The 15,219-nt window shown below is 40.0% G+C and overlaps 1 protein-coding gene and 1 long non-coding RNA gene across 2 annotated transcripts; one reads left to right on the forward strand and one right to left on the reverse strand.

Moving 5' to 3' along the window:
- Positions 1–8,386: 8,386 nt before the first annotated feature.
- Positions 8,387–11,118, reverse strand: LOC124343678 (carboxypeptidase B-like). Its single transcript, XM_046797103.1, has 16 exons — positions 10,878–11,118; positions 10,622–10,759; positions 10,501–10,549; positions 10,316–10,432; positions 10,160–10,235; positions 9,990–10,076; positions 9,860–9,900; positions 9,669–9,779; positions 9,567–9,596; positions 9,415–9,506; positions 9,287–9,336; positions 9,081–9,199; positions 8,975–9,002; positions 8,846–8,902; positions 8,675–8,767; positions 8,387–8,590 (listed from the first exon to the last, which is right to left on the reverse strand). The coding sequence occupies exons 1-16, from the start codon at positions 10,946–10,948 to the stop codon at positions 8,493–8,495; spliced, it is 1,257 nt and encodes a 418-aa protein (XP_046653059.1). The 5' UTR covers positions 10,949–11,118; the 3' UTR covers positions 8,387–8,492.
- Positions 11,119–12,392: 1,274 nt separating this feature from the next.
- Positions 12,393–14,928, forward strand: LOC124343917. Its single transcript, XR_006919442.1, has 4 exons — positions 12,393–13,118; positions 13,179–13,481; positions 14,715–14,820; positions 14,892–14,928. It is a non-coding gene; the product is annotated as an uncharacterized LOC124343917 (long non-coding RNA).
- Positions 14,929–15,219: the final 291 nt, after the last annotated feature.

A 15,219-nucleotide genomic window follows, 5' to 3' on the forward strand; every position in this document is an offset into this window, starting at 1 on the left:
ATTGCGGATAAAAGCCCAGCCGGAGGGGAAAAATTGAATATCGAAACGGGGCGCGCGCATCTTCGCTCATCATCATCGATAATAACAAGCGCATGTGCGTTCCGTCTCATTGCAGCAACCGAAAAGGCCTTTCAACGTGTGCGCATTTTCCCCGTTTTTTTGTTGTGTGTGTGAGTGCACACACAAATCTTTCAATAAATAAAAACACATCCCATGGGCCGGCCGTTCTCCGTTCGGTTATAGCGGATCTTTTTTTTCTTTTTCGCCGGACAAACACACTCGGCCGATGTTATAACTGAATGCCCGTGTAAATTGCCCGCCTATATAACAGCCCAGCAAACCTAAATATTAGAATACGGTATATATATCTACTATCCGGGAATCTTTTTTTATTTTATTTTTGTGTGTGTGCGATCGTGAGTTCGTGTGATTACCACTCGCACATCTAATGATGTGCATCTCTATTTTTTTTCCCCTGTCTTATTATTATTATATTATATTTTCCTCTCCGTTTCACTAACTCTCTTTTTATTTATTTTTTTTTACTTTATTCTTCCACCTGTGTAATTCTTCCGTCTTAAAAGTACCGGTAAACATACAAGAAGATGATCGAGAGAGAAAAAAGAGCCCCAAAATTATTAATAAAAACAGACGTTGTGTTGGCCTTGTCGTGAGTAATGCAATCTGGCAAGTGGTGCAGATTTTCTGGATATTTTTTTTTTTCACTGATTGCTGTTTGTTTTATCCGATCATGAGAAGGAACTTCTTTTCCTGACAAAACGGGTCGTCCCTTTTTTATTTTTTCTTCACCGGGTTGAACGAACTGGACATTCTCATCATTACGGACTGGTTTTTTGTTGTCGCCTTTTTTCAACTGATATGAATTCAACTAGTATCAAATAGAAATGAGCCAAATGGACATCCATTCGCCTAACTGGTTGTTCATTTAATCTAGACGCTAGTTTCAACCCATGTTTGTAATGTACACAATTTGTCACATCGTTTTTGGTTTCCTTTTCTTTATTTCCCGGATCGAATTGTTGTATGTACGTTTTTCACAGGTTGCACACCTGGTTATAAGTCGATGCTATGCGACGCAATTTGTGTTTGCTGGGCGTGAATTCTACATATTTAATAATCTATTACATGCCGAGCAATACAGGAAATGCGACAATAACATCACTGTTGTTGCGTTTGGGGTCTTTACGACGCACTCACACACACACAGCGTTATTGCCCGTATATATACTATAGTAGGAATTGTTAATGGACAAGGAATAATATTATTATTACGGTCGACCGGTATGCTTATGACAGCAGAAACTAGAGAGAAACCAACTTCGCATCAGATTTTTTTTTTCGCTAGGCACCACTACCGCCGTGATTATTATGACGCTCTCAAGTATGGCTCTTTATTTGATTCCGCCTTTCCGCACCACCGCCTGGGTACCGTCTAACTGAATGTAACAGTACAAGTGTACATGATATTGTGGGTTGGTCTAACGCAGATCGAGCTAATCACTCATCACGTAAATAAGGATCGGATTCGAATATTTTTTCTTGGATGCTGGTTGTCAATCATTACACCCGCCAACTCCGCCAAAGTGGCCCGTGCTTGTATAGATCTGTTTTGCCTTGGCGGAAAAAGTGCAGGGGGAATGACACGCCGTCGATAAATAACAATAATGGCGCAGCAAATCACAGCGGGAGTTTGCTGTAAGAACCTACGCACAATCTGTCTATTTCCTTTGGGGTTTCTTCTTCTTCTTCTTTTTTTAAAAATCGGATCCCCGTTATAAAGTCTTTGGCTTTTTTCAAGCCCCAGCGTTCAGATCGCTGCTGGCCGAGCAGAAGAGGGCTCTGCATACCAATGCTAAGCGTGTATATGTACCCATGTACCCAACAACCGATCCTATATACCAGCCAATCGCATAAATCTTTCGCGCCCAGTCCTCTCGACTCTCTTTGGGGGTCTTTGCACCAGCCAACGCGCCCGTTTGATGTCAAAATCTTTTTTTCCTTTTTTTCATTTTCACCACACGGTGCACAAAAGACGATGAGGAATTTGATGGAATGAATTTTGATACAAGGAAATTGGGTAGCCTAAATCCTTTATAATAATTCAATGGCCGGTAGGGGATAAAAAAATGTGTACCAAGAGTTCTTTTATATTGTGTGTTTTCTTACATTTCACGTTGAATTGATTCCAAATTTGAAATGGAACTATAAATTTCGGTTGTAGCTGGGTCAGTTCCGTATTATAGACGACAGACGACCGCTATAAGACTTATATTTTTAACGAAAGAAAAGAAATTAGACGTCTAGTAACAGTTGGACTGTGTTGTGTTGTGTTGCTTGATGTCCTGTTTTCTGCTCGGTTTGACGCTGTAAAGGGCCAGCTGATTCGCACAAGAGGGTTGGCGATGAGACGGTTGCGGGTTGCCGCACCTGAGATTCTCTGCTAGCCGCTGCTGTCCGCAGCGCAGCGCCAAAAGCCGCAGAGTCTAACCAAACTGTGAACACCGTATAGCTTGATATAAAAGAAATATAATAATATAATGAGAAACGAGAGGAGAGAGAAAAAGGAAAAAAAGATACGGTTGTATGTAGAATTGTAGAACATTCAACTATGAATGAAATTCGGGTGTCACCTGTTGTTGATGCCCGGGCTGAGACCGTTGCGGTATCATTCCCGTCAAAAATAGAAAAAATAAAAATATAAATAAGGAATCCCGGTTGTAGCCTATGTATACATATACTGCTATATAGCGCATGAGTTGGCAGTGGAATAACAAGTGGCTGCATCCTGTACATGACGAGGAATAATGCATAGTTCTATACACAATGTTTAAATCCAGTACAGCGTGATGACTCTCTCTCTCTCTCTCTGCGAGCGGACCCTGTTATAGAGTTCATCCTTCTATAAGTGGCACCCTTCACTGTGTGGTATTTGTGAGAATTTGAATAAGCCTTGATACATACATTTCTCTTTTTGGTTACCTCCTCTGTTGGAAATCATTTACATACTTGTACTACAACGCACCTCTAAAAATCGCTTAGATTTGATTTCCGGGAATTCCAGCAACTTTGAAATGAATATCGAAATGGCCGTTTTCGACAAATTGGCGTGTACGGCAACCTGTGCCACACGTTAATGCGTCATGGTCACTTGAAGGTTTAAGGGCCAGTATTTTCCCGAAAAGAACAATTATAAAACAGAAAAAAACATGTGATACGCGTGTATAGCCTCATTTTCTCATTGCTTCAATTTGCCGTGTTTGGAGGGAGGGGGGGAATGCTATCTGATCCGAGATTCATTCCGCCTCACCAGTTTGAGAATCTAACGAAGCGATCCCGCAATGTAATTATTACCGTTTGCTGGGCCACATAGCCTATACGCAGCATAGCTCTACACGGATGGTGATGGCTATGCGGGAATACTCTCGTTTTGAATAAACCCAGGCTCTGACCAGATCTGATATAGTGAGAAGCTATGTGCACTACATACACCAACACAAAACCGTCCGTAAAGGAACCTGCAGCACGCGAGATATTTAGGTGCAGTTTTCGTTTGAATCGCTAGAGGTTCTTTTTAACTTCCACTAGATTTAAATTGATTCAACTCCTATACGAATATTTCTCAGCATGTCGCCAATTGAATCGGACATAGGCCTTTCGGAGATAAGAAGAAACGACCAGTCACTAGAATTTATCAAAGAAAATTCCTCCCTTTTGTTGAATTGATTTTAAAAAAAGGCCCAGCAGTCGACAGGAGAATACGTCCACAGAATATTGATGTTTCATTCTCCAAGCTGTCGTATTTTTCTATACGCCAATCACGTGCCTTGTAAATTAGATTGCTATATCTGTAAGCTATTCGTTGGGTGTGACGAATTCCGCCCGCGCTCGAGTCAACCCGAACTAATCGAATCACAAGGTTTATGCGATTGCAAATAAATAGAATTTAAGGTTTACAAACGGACATTCTTGCAGACATTCATTGAATTCTGTTTTGATAACTGTATACACCATAGCTGCGTGTAGGTGTACATAGTATTATGCTGAGCTGCTGCTGATTCCAAGTGACTTTTCCTGGTATCGACGATCGGATAAGAATCCGATAGATGTTAAACTGGGTCGTCACGCAGCGCTTCTTTCAACCCTTTTACGGGTGTACAGTAATGAAGAAGACTTGATTCTAACGGCCAGTCATGGTCATCATTCGAACGCGTTTAGTGCGACGTGTATACAGTCGGTCGGCTTGAGCCGGAGCGGAGCTGATTTCCTTCATTTGATTTTATTTTCCTCCTCCTTCATCTTACAGTGGAAAAAGATGCGCAAGGCTTCCTGCATTCAGAGCGTGACAGAGCGCGATCTTTTTTTAAAAAACAGTTTGTTAATAGGGAGAGGCCTTATAGCAAAGCCTCATTGTCGATGCGCGGCCCCGCTCTCTGCTGTGTGTGACTCTCCTGATTTTCTTTTGTCTTCATTAAACTTCAAAGAGACTTGGCAGCCAATTAGAACGGAATGAAAGACATTGGAATCTCTCCTCTTGCTGCCGACGCGGCTTCCTCTTTCAACTGGCCCGCTTCAAGTCTACCCCATAACGATGATGACCCCACGCTGGCCGCCCGTCTAATCGAGGACGAGGTCGAATCAGTAGAAAGAAAAAAAAACGCGCACAGTTCTAGTACGACCGCGACATTGACTTTTTAAAAAGATTTCCCCTGTTATTCTCTTGGAATTGATTTGACCTCTCTCGTAATCTCCGTGTGGAAAACATTTCTGTGTTTCTATTCAATGAGAATCTCATCCTCGATTCAACAAATCAACGTGGCCGGCCCTCCAGCTAATGGCGATTTTTTTTTAAAGCGATGGATTTTGATTCGACGCGGAATGCACTTTTGAACTTATAACAATTCTCACGTCGTTGATGAGCTCATTTTGATTTGGACAAAAAAAAAATCCATCAGGAATTGGACGTGGCCGCAACAGGTGCGATAGTCCGAGAATGTGGAGGTTTTAGCGGAAAATGACGGCGCCAACAACAAGCTTTTTTAAATGTGTTGCGTCGAGCTGACAGTGAAACAGGAAAGGGTTTTTCTTTTCTCCCTGCTTTGCTGGTGTATATATCTTACACAATAAGATTAGGGAGATGATAAAGACTCAAGAAGCTCGCTATAGCCGTGTGCTTATGTACGTCTAGAAGTAATGTCTGTAAAGGTTCTCGAGCTGTTGCTGCGCTGTGGCTCGGGGAGATGGAACTAACGGGACCTGTCCAACTCGAGCGGCATGCCATGGATCACTCGCGCCCCGGACCACCTCAAAGGTATGCCGATCTGAGCGCCAGGATCTGAGAGAGGAGTCTTCTCTCTCCCCCACCATTCTTTTTCCCAAAGACATTGCCTAACTCGACACATAGCTTGAAGCGACGCGAGTCGACATATTACATGGTGCATAGTGATAAAGTAGATTTACCTTGAGGCGAGAATAAGCGATTCGATAGGGATCACGAATCAAAATGACCCAATGAATTTGTGGAGCAAACCAACAACGGAAAAAAAAAAAATCACGATCGCAAAACTATATCATCAAAGGAGATGATTCAGTTGATGGGCTCTTATACCTATGCCAAGATCGATCCATCTCTGCTGGAAGGGACGTGTCTATCTCGCCTCTGGTGATTTGTTTTTAAAAGACAATTTAATGGTTGATTGCGTTATTTTTTGTTTTTCTCTCCATCGAGATTGGGAACTATTAAACACAACATCTCTAACGGGAGTGGAAAAATTCTTCACTGCGATATATACACGGAGATGTGAAAAATGGCCATCGTATAAGACGAGATGCTCTTTTGATTTGAATATTTATGAGGAAATTTTGTTATCACATCAAAGGTTTTTTTTTGTTTTATTATTGGCTGCATTTTTGGTCACTTGTAGCATTCGGTTGTCGCTGTCAGTTTTTTTTTAATGTTTTTTTTTTGTTGTTGTTGGAGTCGGTCGCATTCTCGTCGAAAGTGCCCAGCACCTTCAGGTCACACAGCAGTAGCCGAACACATGAAAAATAAAACTCTCCGGGTCTGGTTTAAGTACTGATATGCAATCCGATCCGCTCTGTCAGATTTCAAAGTCGCCTGACGATCCGATATTGTGTTTTGGAAGCTCGTTAATGTTCATCATCATAAATAACTATCTGGTATCTATTGCACACAGAAGGAAGACGCCGTTTAAAAAGAATCTCAGCTCAGCGCAGAGACGGTCGTTTTATTGAGCGATTCAACTTGACGGTCAACTTATTGATGTCGTTTTTCAACCCATTTTCACAGCGTGATTCTTTTCATCTGTTAATCGAAATTTTTATACAAATTCTTGTTATTTTTTAAAAGTATAGTGATTCAGAATTTCTCTTTTAAAAAATACATTGGTTAGAACATGAATGGGTACTAGATAGGACATGGGGGCAGTTCAACTTGACAATGGCCGAGGATAAAATAGGGCACAACACAGTGTAATGAAAAACTTCTTCTTCTTCTTCTTTGTTGTGTTTTTTAAAAAGTTTTTAACGAGCGAGGCTTTGTTGGTGTGTGTACGTACAACAACATTCCGAAGAGGTCACACCAGAAGAGCTAACGTTTCACCGCCCATTCATTCTGAATGCTTGACGGCGGGAAATAAAGAATTTTAAAAAAATCAACACTGTACGTCCGTTTTAATATTTTCTTACTCGTTTGGTCGCGGAGCCCAGCCAGGAGCCGAGAATAAGGGTCGACGGATGTTGAGCATCGTCGGGCGCAAGGGGATGATCAAATATGGTCTGGCTTTCAGGTGACGTCTGTTTGATGGAGGAGAGGTCATCGCACCGATGTGTGTGTGTGTGTGTGTGCTGTCAGCAGACAGACATGGCTATGTGACACGCACGCACTCGAGTCACTAACTCTGGGCTGTTGGGCGTAATATCCAGTGACACAGATTTTGGGGGGTTGGTGTTCATTTCTGCTTCGTTCACCTTCCATTCGGCTGGCTGGCCAACCTCTGAAAAGCCAACGTCGAATCATTTACATTACATTTAGGTTTGGTTGTGTCGAGGCGTGGCGATAAATTAAGCGGCTGTACAAGAATATGAAGCAAAGTGATTCAATGATATTTGAATAATGATGATACATTTTGTGCAGTTCACTTTTTGCTGTTGTTTGAATTGTCTGTAGGTAATGCGACTTAAAATCGCATCTTGAATCTTCTATATGTTATTATTATTTCATTTATTTTTATTTCACGACACATCACATTTCCGCTCCATCTTCTGTTATTTACTCAAAGGTTTTTTTTACTTTTTTTACGTTGCATGGAAACGAATGATTTTCGCCTGCTAAGCTCAATAGATGGCTTTGGAGATGAATGAAATTCGTCTGCCAAGCGCAATAGATGGATTTTGAGTTTTCTTAAGGTACATAGAACTAATGGTTAAATCTGTTGCCACGACATATGTCGTGGCGCAACGGTCGAAACTGTCTATTGCCACGACATCTTTCGTGGCAATAAAGAGAAAATTGTCTATTGCCACGAAACGCCACGATACGCCTATACTTCCTCTCTAGTCCCTCATTTCCTGGCAATAACACGAAATTTGTCTATTGCCACGAAATGCGTTTTCGTATAAGTTCCACAGGAGATGTTTAGGAGAACTACTAAATAGGGTAAAACTACATGAGCATAATTCCCCAATTTTTCTTGTAAATTATTCCGTGAAACACAACCTTTGTTGTAATCTTGAAATGTGAGGCAACATCAACATCATTTGACAGCCCATAATCACTAGCATCCTGTATTGTTGACGAAATAACTTACCTTTGAGACACAGCGATGAAAATGGACACTGATATTATAAGCCAGTGCGTATATATGTTTTATGATAACGCAACTCGGGTTCTATCGTGTTTATTTCTGTACACCACGAGCGAGGATCATTAGTCAGCATTTTCTTCTTTTTAATTCAGGTTAATACATTTGATTATTTTATGCGGTTTTAAATATTTAAATTTTTCGGCTGAATGAGTTATAGGTTGACTAATGAAGAAGTGTCACGACTTTATGTTTACCAAACTTATGTTCTTGTTAAATTTAATTGAGAAATTCCACAGGAATTTCCAGTTGAAAGTTTTATGTGGAAATTCCATCGAGAAAGCAATCAATAAAACAGGAGGCTATACGCTCACTGGAAACGCTCACGATCATTTTTAATAAGAACTGGTCGGTCAATTCCCCTTGTCCAGTCCACTCGAGGCATTTCCTCGTATAATATTTCACACCGCTACATACAAAACTACTTTGTCTTTAATGTCTCGTTATATATAGTGAAACATGTGCGTCGTGCATTAAGACAATTTGAGCTACACTACATTTTATTCTGCAATCGCTCGAAATGTATTACGAATTACGATCAATCTAAATTGCCATTACACATATTTCCTATTTCTTCCATCTCGATCGCATCTACTGTAATTTGGCAGCGATCTCTTGAGCCATGGCTTTAAGTCCGTTGAATGTCTCGGTGGCCGTAGGCAGAATCTGATCCGGAGGCAGCTCCCAGCCTATTTATAGACACATACACACAAGTTTTCGTTAATAAATAATTAAGGCCACCATTGGAAAGTGACGTTCGCTATAGAAATTACCATAGACGCCAGTGTCGCGGAGCTCTAGAGCGTAAGCGTAAACGACCCCTTCGCCCATGTAAGCATAATCAGTGGAACTACCGGATGCGATATCTACAGCCAAATACCAAATGATCAAAATACTACGTGCGAAATGGTGCGAAAAGAGAATTGCATGAGGTTGAAACTTACAAATGGTGTCGGCGATAGTTCCGTACTGGAAAACAGTGCCATAAGTTGCCGTCAGTGCTTGGATAGACGGAACACACATGTTAATACGTCAAATGAAAGATTAGCTAAGAAATATAAGGGGGAACTTACCGTTGACAGAGATTTCCATCACGCGGAACTGCAATATTAGAAGTAAAGATTATTATTTGCCACACTAGTGAAAATAAAATCAGGGAATATAGCTATAGAGGTTAACCATTTCGGCGTAATCGGTGGGCAGGGCATTCTGATAACCGTAAGGACACATCCAAAACTGGTAGTACGAGTGGATCGTAATGGCAGCTACAACACGTCCTCTGTTAGCGGCCAAAACGTCTGTTCTTACGCAAACGATATATAAAGTTTTCAATCAATTCCGAGCGTATAAAGGCAACATCAAATAAATGTTGTGATTTAGTTTACCGCGGAAGGCGGAGGCCTCTTCTGACGAGAAGGCGGACGGGCCGCGGTACCTGTGAATTATAGGATGGACCATGCATGTTAATTTAGGACAAAATGCACGAGAATCCGTTTTAATTAATCAAATTCACGTGTTAGAGCAGCCGTTGTCAGATGCTCCGGGTCCACCGAATCCGGCATCAAAGTTACGGTTGGGATCAGTGCCAATGCAGACTTCCGAGTTCTATTAAAATTTAACAATTGATTCTTTGTAAATTGACATTTAAAAAAATATGTATCTTACCGGAGTTCGATTTTTGCGCCACAGACGATCCTGCAATCATTTTAAAAAGCAGATTTAAAAATTAAATCTCTTAATCACAAATTTACGTGATGGATTATTTACCGTGGTCCAGGTGTACTCGTAACCATCGGGATTGGAAACGGGAGTGATGAGCCAGTCGGCGTAGTCCAGCAGTGCAGTGATCTCGGCATCGGTACCGTATTTCGTAACAATCTGAGAATTTTTTTAGTAAATTTGAAATTTTTTGGAAGGGTTAAAAAAAAAGTCCTTGAATAAATAACAAGATTAATGACCTCATTCATCATGAAGAGACAAGTGGCAGGTGTAACCCATTCTGTAATATACATTTTTTTTTTTTTTTTTTTCAAAAGGGAGGCAAAAATAAGTTTAAGATTGAAGTTTGTATTAATCAATCGTTTATACCTCGGGCGTGCATGGCACATTCAAAGTACATGACCGGTTTAGTAGCGCTACTTCCAGTGCTGAGTGTTGCCATAATAATACCACGGCCTTACGAAAAAAACAGAACGAATAGATTATAAAACAACTGTGTTATTTTAATCATGTTCTCTTGGACTGGCGTATATACGTACCTTCATAGGTGGTGCCAATAACCGAGGAAGACACCAAAGGGCTAGTTGTTGCCAGCTCATTTACAAAGGCCTCAATCTAAAATGGGCGGAAAATCTTTTTTGAATAGCTGAAGCATTTAAATAGACAGCCGATGGCGCAACACTTATTATTATTACCTCTGAATAAGTGTGGTAGTTTTCAAAATCGAATGCCCGACCGGAGTGCATAGCCCTGCGAAGAATGATGGAACGCTCTTCATCTTCGATGTGTTTGCCGATATCGGAGAATCGAATCTATAAATTCAAAAAATAAAACGTTAGACCCAAATTGATTTAAAATTTTAATTTGAAGTTCAAATTACGGTGTGGGTGAGGGACGCACTGTTCAAAGTGTTTATCAGGTATTGGTACCTAAGGGTTAATCAAAGATAAATGTATTCTTCAGGCAAATGTTTTTGACGTCATTCTATAAACGATATGTACCTTTGAGGGCTGACACGAATATCAACGGGTTCTCCCAGTCTCGACGGTTCTCCCCAGAAATCGTAAGTTCCTTCTTGCAACTTCAACAGGAAGCGCAATTGCTCGTCGGTTTGCGGAACGACACGAATCACCTTGTGTCTTTAATAAGAAACGAAAAAATAAAAATGGCGTCATTTTATTTAGGGAAATGAAATATAATTGAATGGAATCATAAAATCATAAATAAGCTTTCATCGTTGTGTTATATAAAATATACCCAGTGTAATCGACTTTGGTAGCATTGGCCAGAGTGGCCAGAATGGCGAAAACGAGAAACAAAACCTTCATGATGTAACAGAATCACTTTTAACCGATTCAAAACTTACAAAAACGACGATTCTGTTGGAAACTTGGGTGAATTGCACTCGTCTTTATACCTTCCGTTATTCAACTGGTAATCTCTCCTTTTGCTTACGTTCAAGTCGAATAATAGCCAGAGATAGTGCCTGTAGACTATTGACGTAAGCGGACGTAAGGTACTGATGGACTAGAGTGAGGTCGAAACACATTTTTAGTCTGTTGGGAAACAAATGATATGCGATACAGAGTTGATAATTATGAGATCATGTAACGTTAACGATACTTGACAGCCATATGATGCCATCATTGACCTGAAAAAAAAACTTTGCCAACTCAATACACTACTGATAGTCTATACATGTAGGAATATCAGATTGTTATTTAACACGCAATGTATAGCTGTGGAGCTACTTTGCCAGACACGCCAGTCCACAATTTGATGACGTAAACGCGATCATGCGATGAAAAACTACTTTGATCGGTAACCAGACTCGCAGTCAGGACTATTTACCTAACCAACTTGTTGTCTATTCAGTGTTGATTCGGTCGTTTCCATTCGATATTATACTAGGGATACTATTATACGATTTGGTTGGCAAATTGTACCGAATGTCGAAACAGTCTGATTCTAATCTACTAAGTAAGAATTCTGAGGAAATGAACAATTTGCAATGGGCCTATTTCATAATGAATTAAATGGAGACTTAGCGAAAAGGATGTTGTTCCTGGTCAAAATGTAGATAGATGTAACCACTCTACATCTTTGGCACACCATAATCGCCATGCAGCACCAGTAGAAAATAAAGTCACAGTTGGAAATAGTTATTGAAATTCTGCTGGTCGGAAATTGCAATTAAAACAACGCAGAGTAAAAAAAAAAAACACCTGCACACTTGACAACGAGACAAGCTATTATGGAACACTCAGGAACAGCAACAATAGGAGTAAGGGTAGGGAAAATTCGAGAAAAAAGAAAAGTGGTCGGGAAGGGTGACATATCACACAAAGGGTGCAACGGTTAGAGTTAGCTAACCCATTCCACGTAATAGCTTGTAAGGCCATCCCCCTAATATTCTTTTCGCTATCAAATCATTTTCTTTTTTTCCTTTTTTGTATCACGAAGGTCAAAACGTGGTTTCAGAATCGCCGGATGAAATGGAAGAAGAGCAGCGCCGCTTGAATCCTTCCTCACACAAAAACCCATTTGATTTATTCTGTCGTGAGCTTTGGTTGCGCACACGGTATCTAAAGATCTTCATAAATAAATAAACATGTCGACTACTACTGTTACAACTATTGTCGGCGTCTAGTGCAGCGTATAATAATGCCGAGTTGAAAAACAGAAGATTACTTCATGAATCCATGATGAACTCAAATCATAATAATTTATTTATAAAATAACAAAGTTTAGGGGGGCAGGTGCTGCATCTGTTGATGCGTTTCAAGAGTCGCCGGTGGAATAGATCACGCGGTAACGAGTCACGACGGGAACTAATTGCGCGCCCAGCGCGTCATTTGTACATAGTGCGTGTGCACACTTGTTAATTTCTAAAAATAAATAAACGCTAGAAGATTTTCCGAGCTGTTCTCCGCGTATCAAGTTATTAAGGAACATATTATAATTCACCGAAAATCTCTTTCGCCCATAATGTACACGCGAGTCCATTGAAATGACGTGCAGTGTAACACCACGTAGACTAGATAATTCATCACGGTAGTAAGCGATATATTTATATATACCATCAGAAATCTCAGGATATTACTATTTTGTGGTCAGCTGCCACACATTTTTAACGGTTTAAATCCCTGACGGTTTTTGACAGTTCTCTAAGGAAATATGGAAAAAGAGAGAGAGCCTATTTTAACAGGTATTATGCAATCATTCGTTATAAATTTATTCTCCTCAAATCGCTTCTTTCTTTTCTGATTTAATCCCAACTGGATATTTCCAGTTCACAAGGCCCAGTTACCCCAGTATGACAGACTCCGCGTGTGTGTGTCCAATCGATTTGTCATGAGAGCTTCGTAAAATGGGCAACACCGCCAACGCCCCAACCCCAACGAGCCAACGGCCTTCCTGCTTTCTCAGTTCATCGTCTGCTTCCTGTTGTAGTGCAAGCAAAAGCCAAAAGTTATTAGCGTTATTAGTAGTTATTTGGTGAGGCTGCTAATCAGCATACTGTTGGATAGTTTAAATCATTAATTTGTTCTATTGTAGAGAGCATTCTGGGAAGTACGCAAAAACGCAAAAGTTTGCATTGTTTCTCTTGCCTAACCTGTTTTACTCACGGCCACGGGTCTCATCCCGTTACCCCCGGTGGTTCAAACAAAGTTCAAAGGAATGTTTGAAGCAGCTGATGTGTTCAGAACTCCAGATCACGTTGACATGTTGATGCACAGTGAGACATGAATTGGTTCCCCCGCTTTAGATTTTGTAATCCTCCTTACTAAAAAGAATTAAGTGCTTCACGAAGATTTCATTAGCTTTGCTTTTATTAAAAATCACCTTTTCAGCACACAAGTAATAATTATTTATTTCATAATTTGGTATCACTGCAGATTCGACCCCTCGACTTTACTTATGAATTTACTAATAAAAAAACTAATAAATTTACTAATATAAGTACTTAAAAAATTACCAATAAATGTTTTACTAATATGTCATACTAATAAAATTACTAATAAGTTAAGTACTACTAAGAATGAAATATCCACCCATACGGGACCGATGATTAAAACATGGGGTTTTGGGTGGGTAAGTAACTAAAAAAAGTAAAAAAAAAACAAGGTAAGATGAAAATAACTAGTAATAAGCAATTAAAAAGTATCTGAGTAGTAAAATTCAAGTGAAATATAAGAAAAAAACTAAAAAAGGAGCTTAGCTAAAAACAGCTAGTAAAACGCAAGTAACAAGTGTCGTAAGTGTAGTAAAAATCAATTAAGTATTAAGTGAATAAGCAAAAAAGGAGATGGTAGTAGTCTAATAAATTAGAAGGGGGCGTTTTCGACTATCAGGCATTTCACTCACGATTACACGTCTTGAGCTCTTGACACACGTCTTGTAATTGTAATCCAGGGAAAAATAGTTTTAAAACACGATTTGTACTGCACAATATCGAAACAAAAAATTATATTTTAAGAGAATTGAGATAAGGTCCTTCTCTCTCCATTTGCAAAATGCAACTGACGTTAGAGCAGACGAAATTTGCAGCATTGCCGGATAAATATATACAGACTGGCGAAAAAAATACATTCTCACTTGGCAACGTTGCCTATGCAGCGCGGGCTCCGCTCTTTAGCCGCGAGGATCTCCAGCACTCCTCTCGCGGCCGCGGGAGTGCCCCTCCGGGGCCCCCACTCCCGCGGGCTCGAGTCACGCTGGAGGTATCCTCGCTGCATCCGCTCCGCTGCCGCTTGCATCGGCAAAGTTAGAGGGTATTTATTGTGGGTAAATTTGCTTAGTGAGAACAAAACAAAAATACAATCTAATAAAATTAATAAAAGTAAAAATTTATAGTTTATAGTTTTATAAGTTTAGTAACTACTAAAAAGTAAATATTAGTATAAGTAAATATAAGTTAAGTAAATATAAGTTAAGTAACTCTACTGATAAGTAATCGATTAGTGAAAAAAGCTAGTTCTGTTAAGTAATTGATTAGTAAAAAAAAGCTAGTTCAGTTGAGGGGTCGGATCTGCAGTCGATCCCATAATTTTAAAATCTAGAGAAGTTTACATGCTGTCTTTCAATTTTTAGGCCATTCGGTGAACTCTAGTCAGTTGGTTTGCCCCTCAAATAGGCTGGAAATCAATCACATCGTGGTTTTGCATTTATAGGTTTCATCACAAAACGAGATGCGAAAGTATGGCTTTGGAAAAGAAGAAGCTTTTCTGTTCAATTTGTGTTATATGTGTTTACCTTTACTATTTACAGAGAGCATTTGAAAGTTTATCAGTAAGTACACATTTGTGTAAGGATTCTGAGATGCGCCTTTCTATTTTTGATCTGGGTCAAAGTTGATCCAAGTGCCTGTCTCTTTTGTGACCTGTTGTGACCTATCCATTTCCCTTTCTCTTGACCTATTATTTCTCACTTTCCCTTTACTTGTTTTTGGTATAAAACCCAACGCAGAGTCTCATTCTTTAGCTCAGTCTTTCTGGCTCATTCTGTAGTTCAAGTTGACTCTGGTTATGTAGACGAGATGAGGCCCCAGTCAGTATACTCTGGGATGCTATTCCTAGTCTATGTAGTTATTGGAAAC

The sequence above is a fragment of the Daphnia pulicaria genome, chromosome 6 (assembly GCF_021234035.1).
Source record: "Daphnia pulicaria isolate SC F1-1A chromosome 6, SC_F0-13Bv2, whole genome shotgun sequence".
Taxonomy (NCBI): Eukaryota; Metazoa; Arthropoda; class Branchiopoda; order Diplostraca; family Daphniidae; genus Daphnia; species Daphnia pulicaria.

Coding starts and splice junctions, on each gene's coding strand:
- LOC124343678 (XM_046797103.1), bottom strand. CDS start 10,948: ATGAAGGTTTTGTTTCTCGTTTTCGCCATTCTGGCCACTCTGGCCAAT. Junction 10,433..10,500: donor GTGCGTCCCTCACCCACACC/GTAATTTGAACT, acceptor TTGAATTTATAG/ATTCGATTCTCCGATATCGG. Junction 10,236..10,315: donor ACTACCACACTTATTCAGAG/GTAATAATAATA, acceptor CGCCCATTTTAG/ATTGAGGCCTTTGTAAATGA.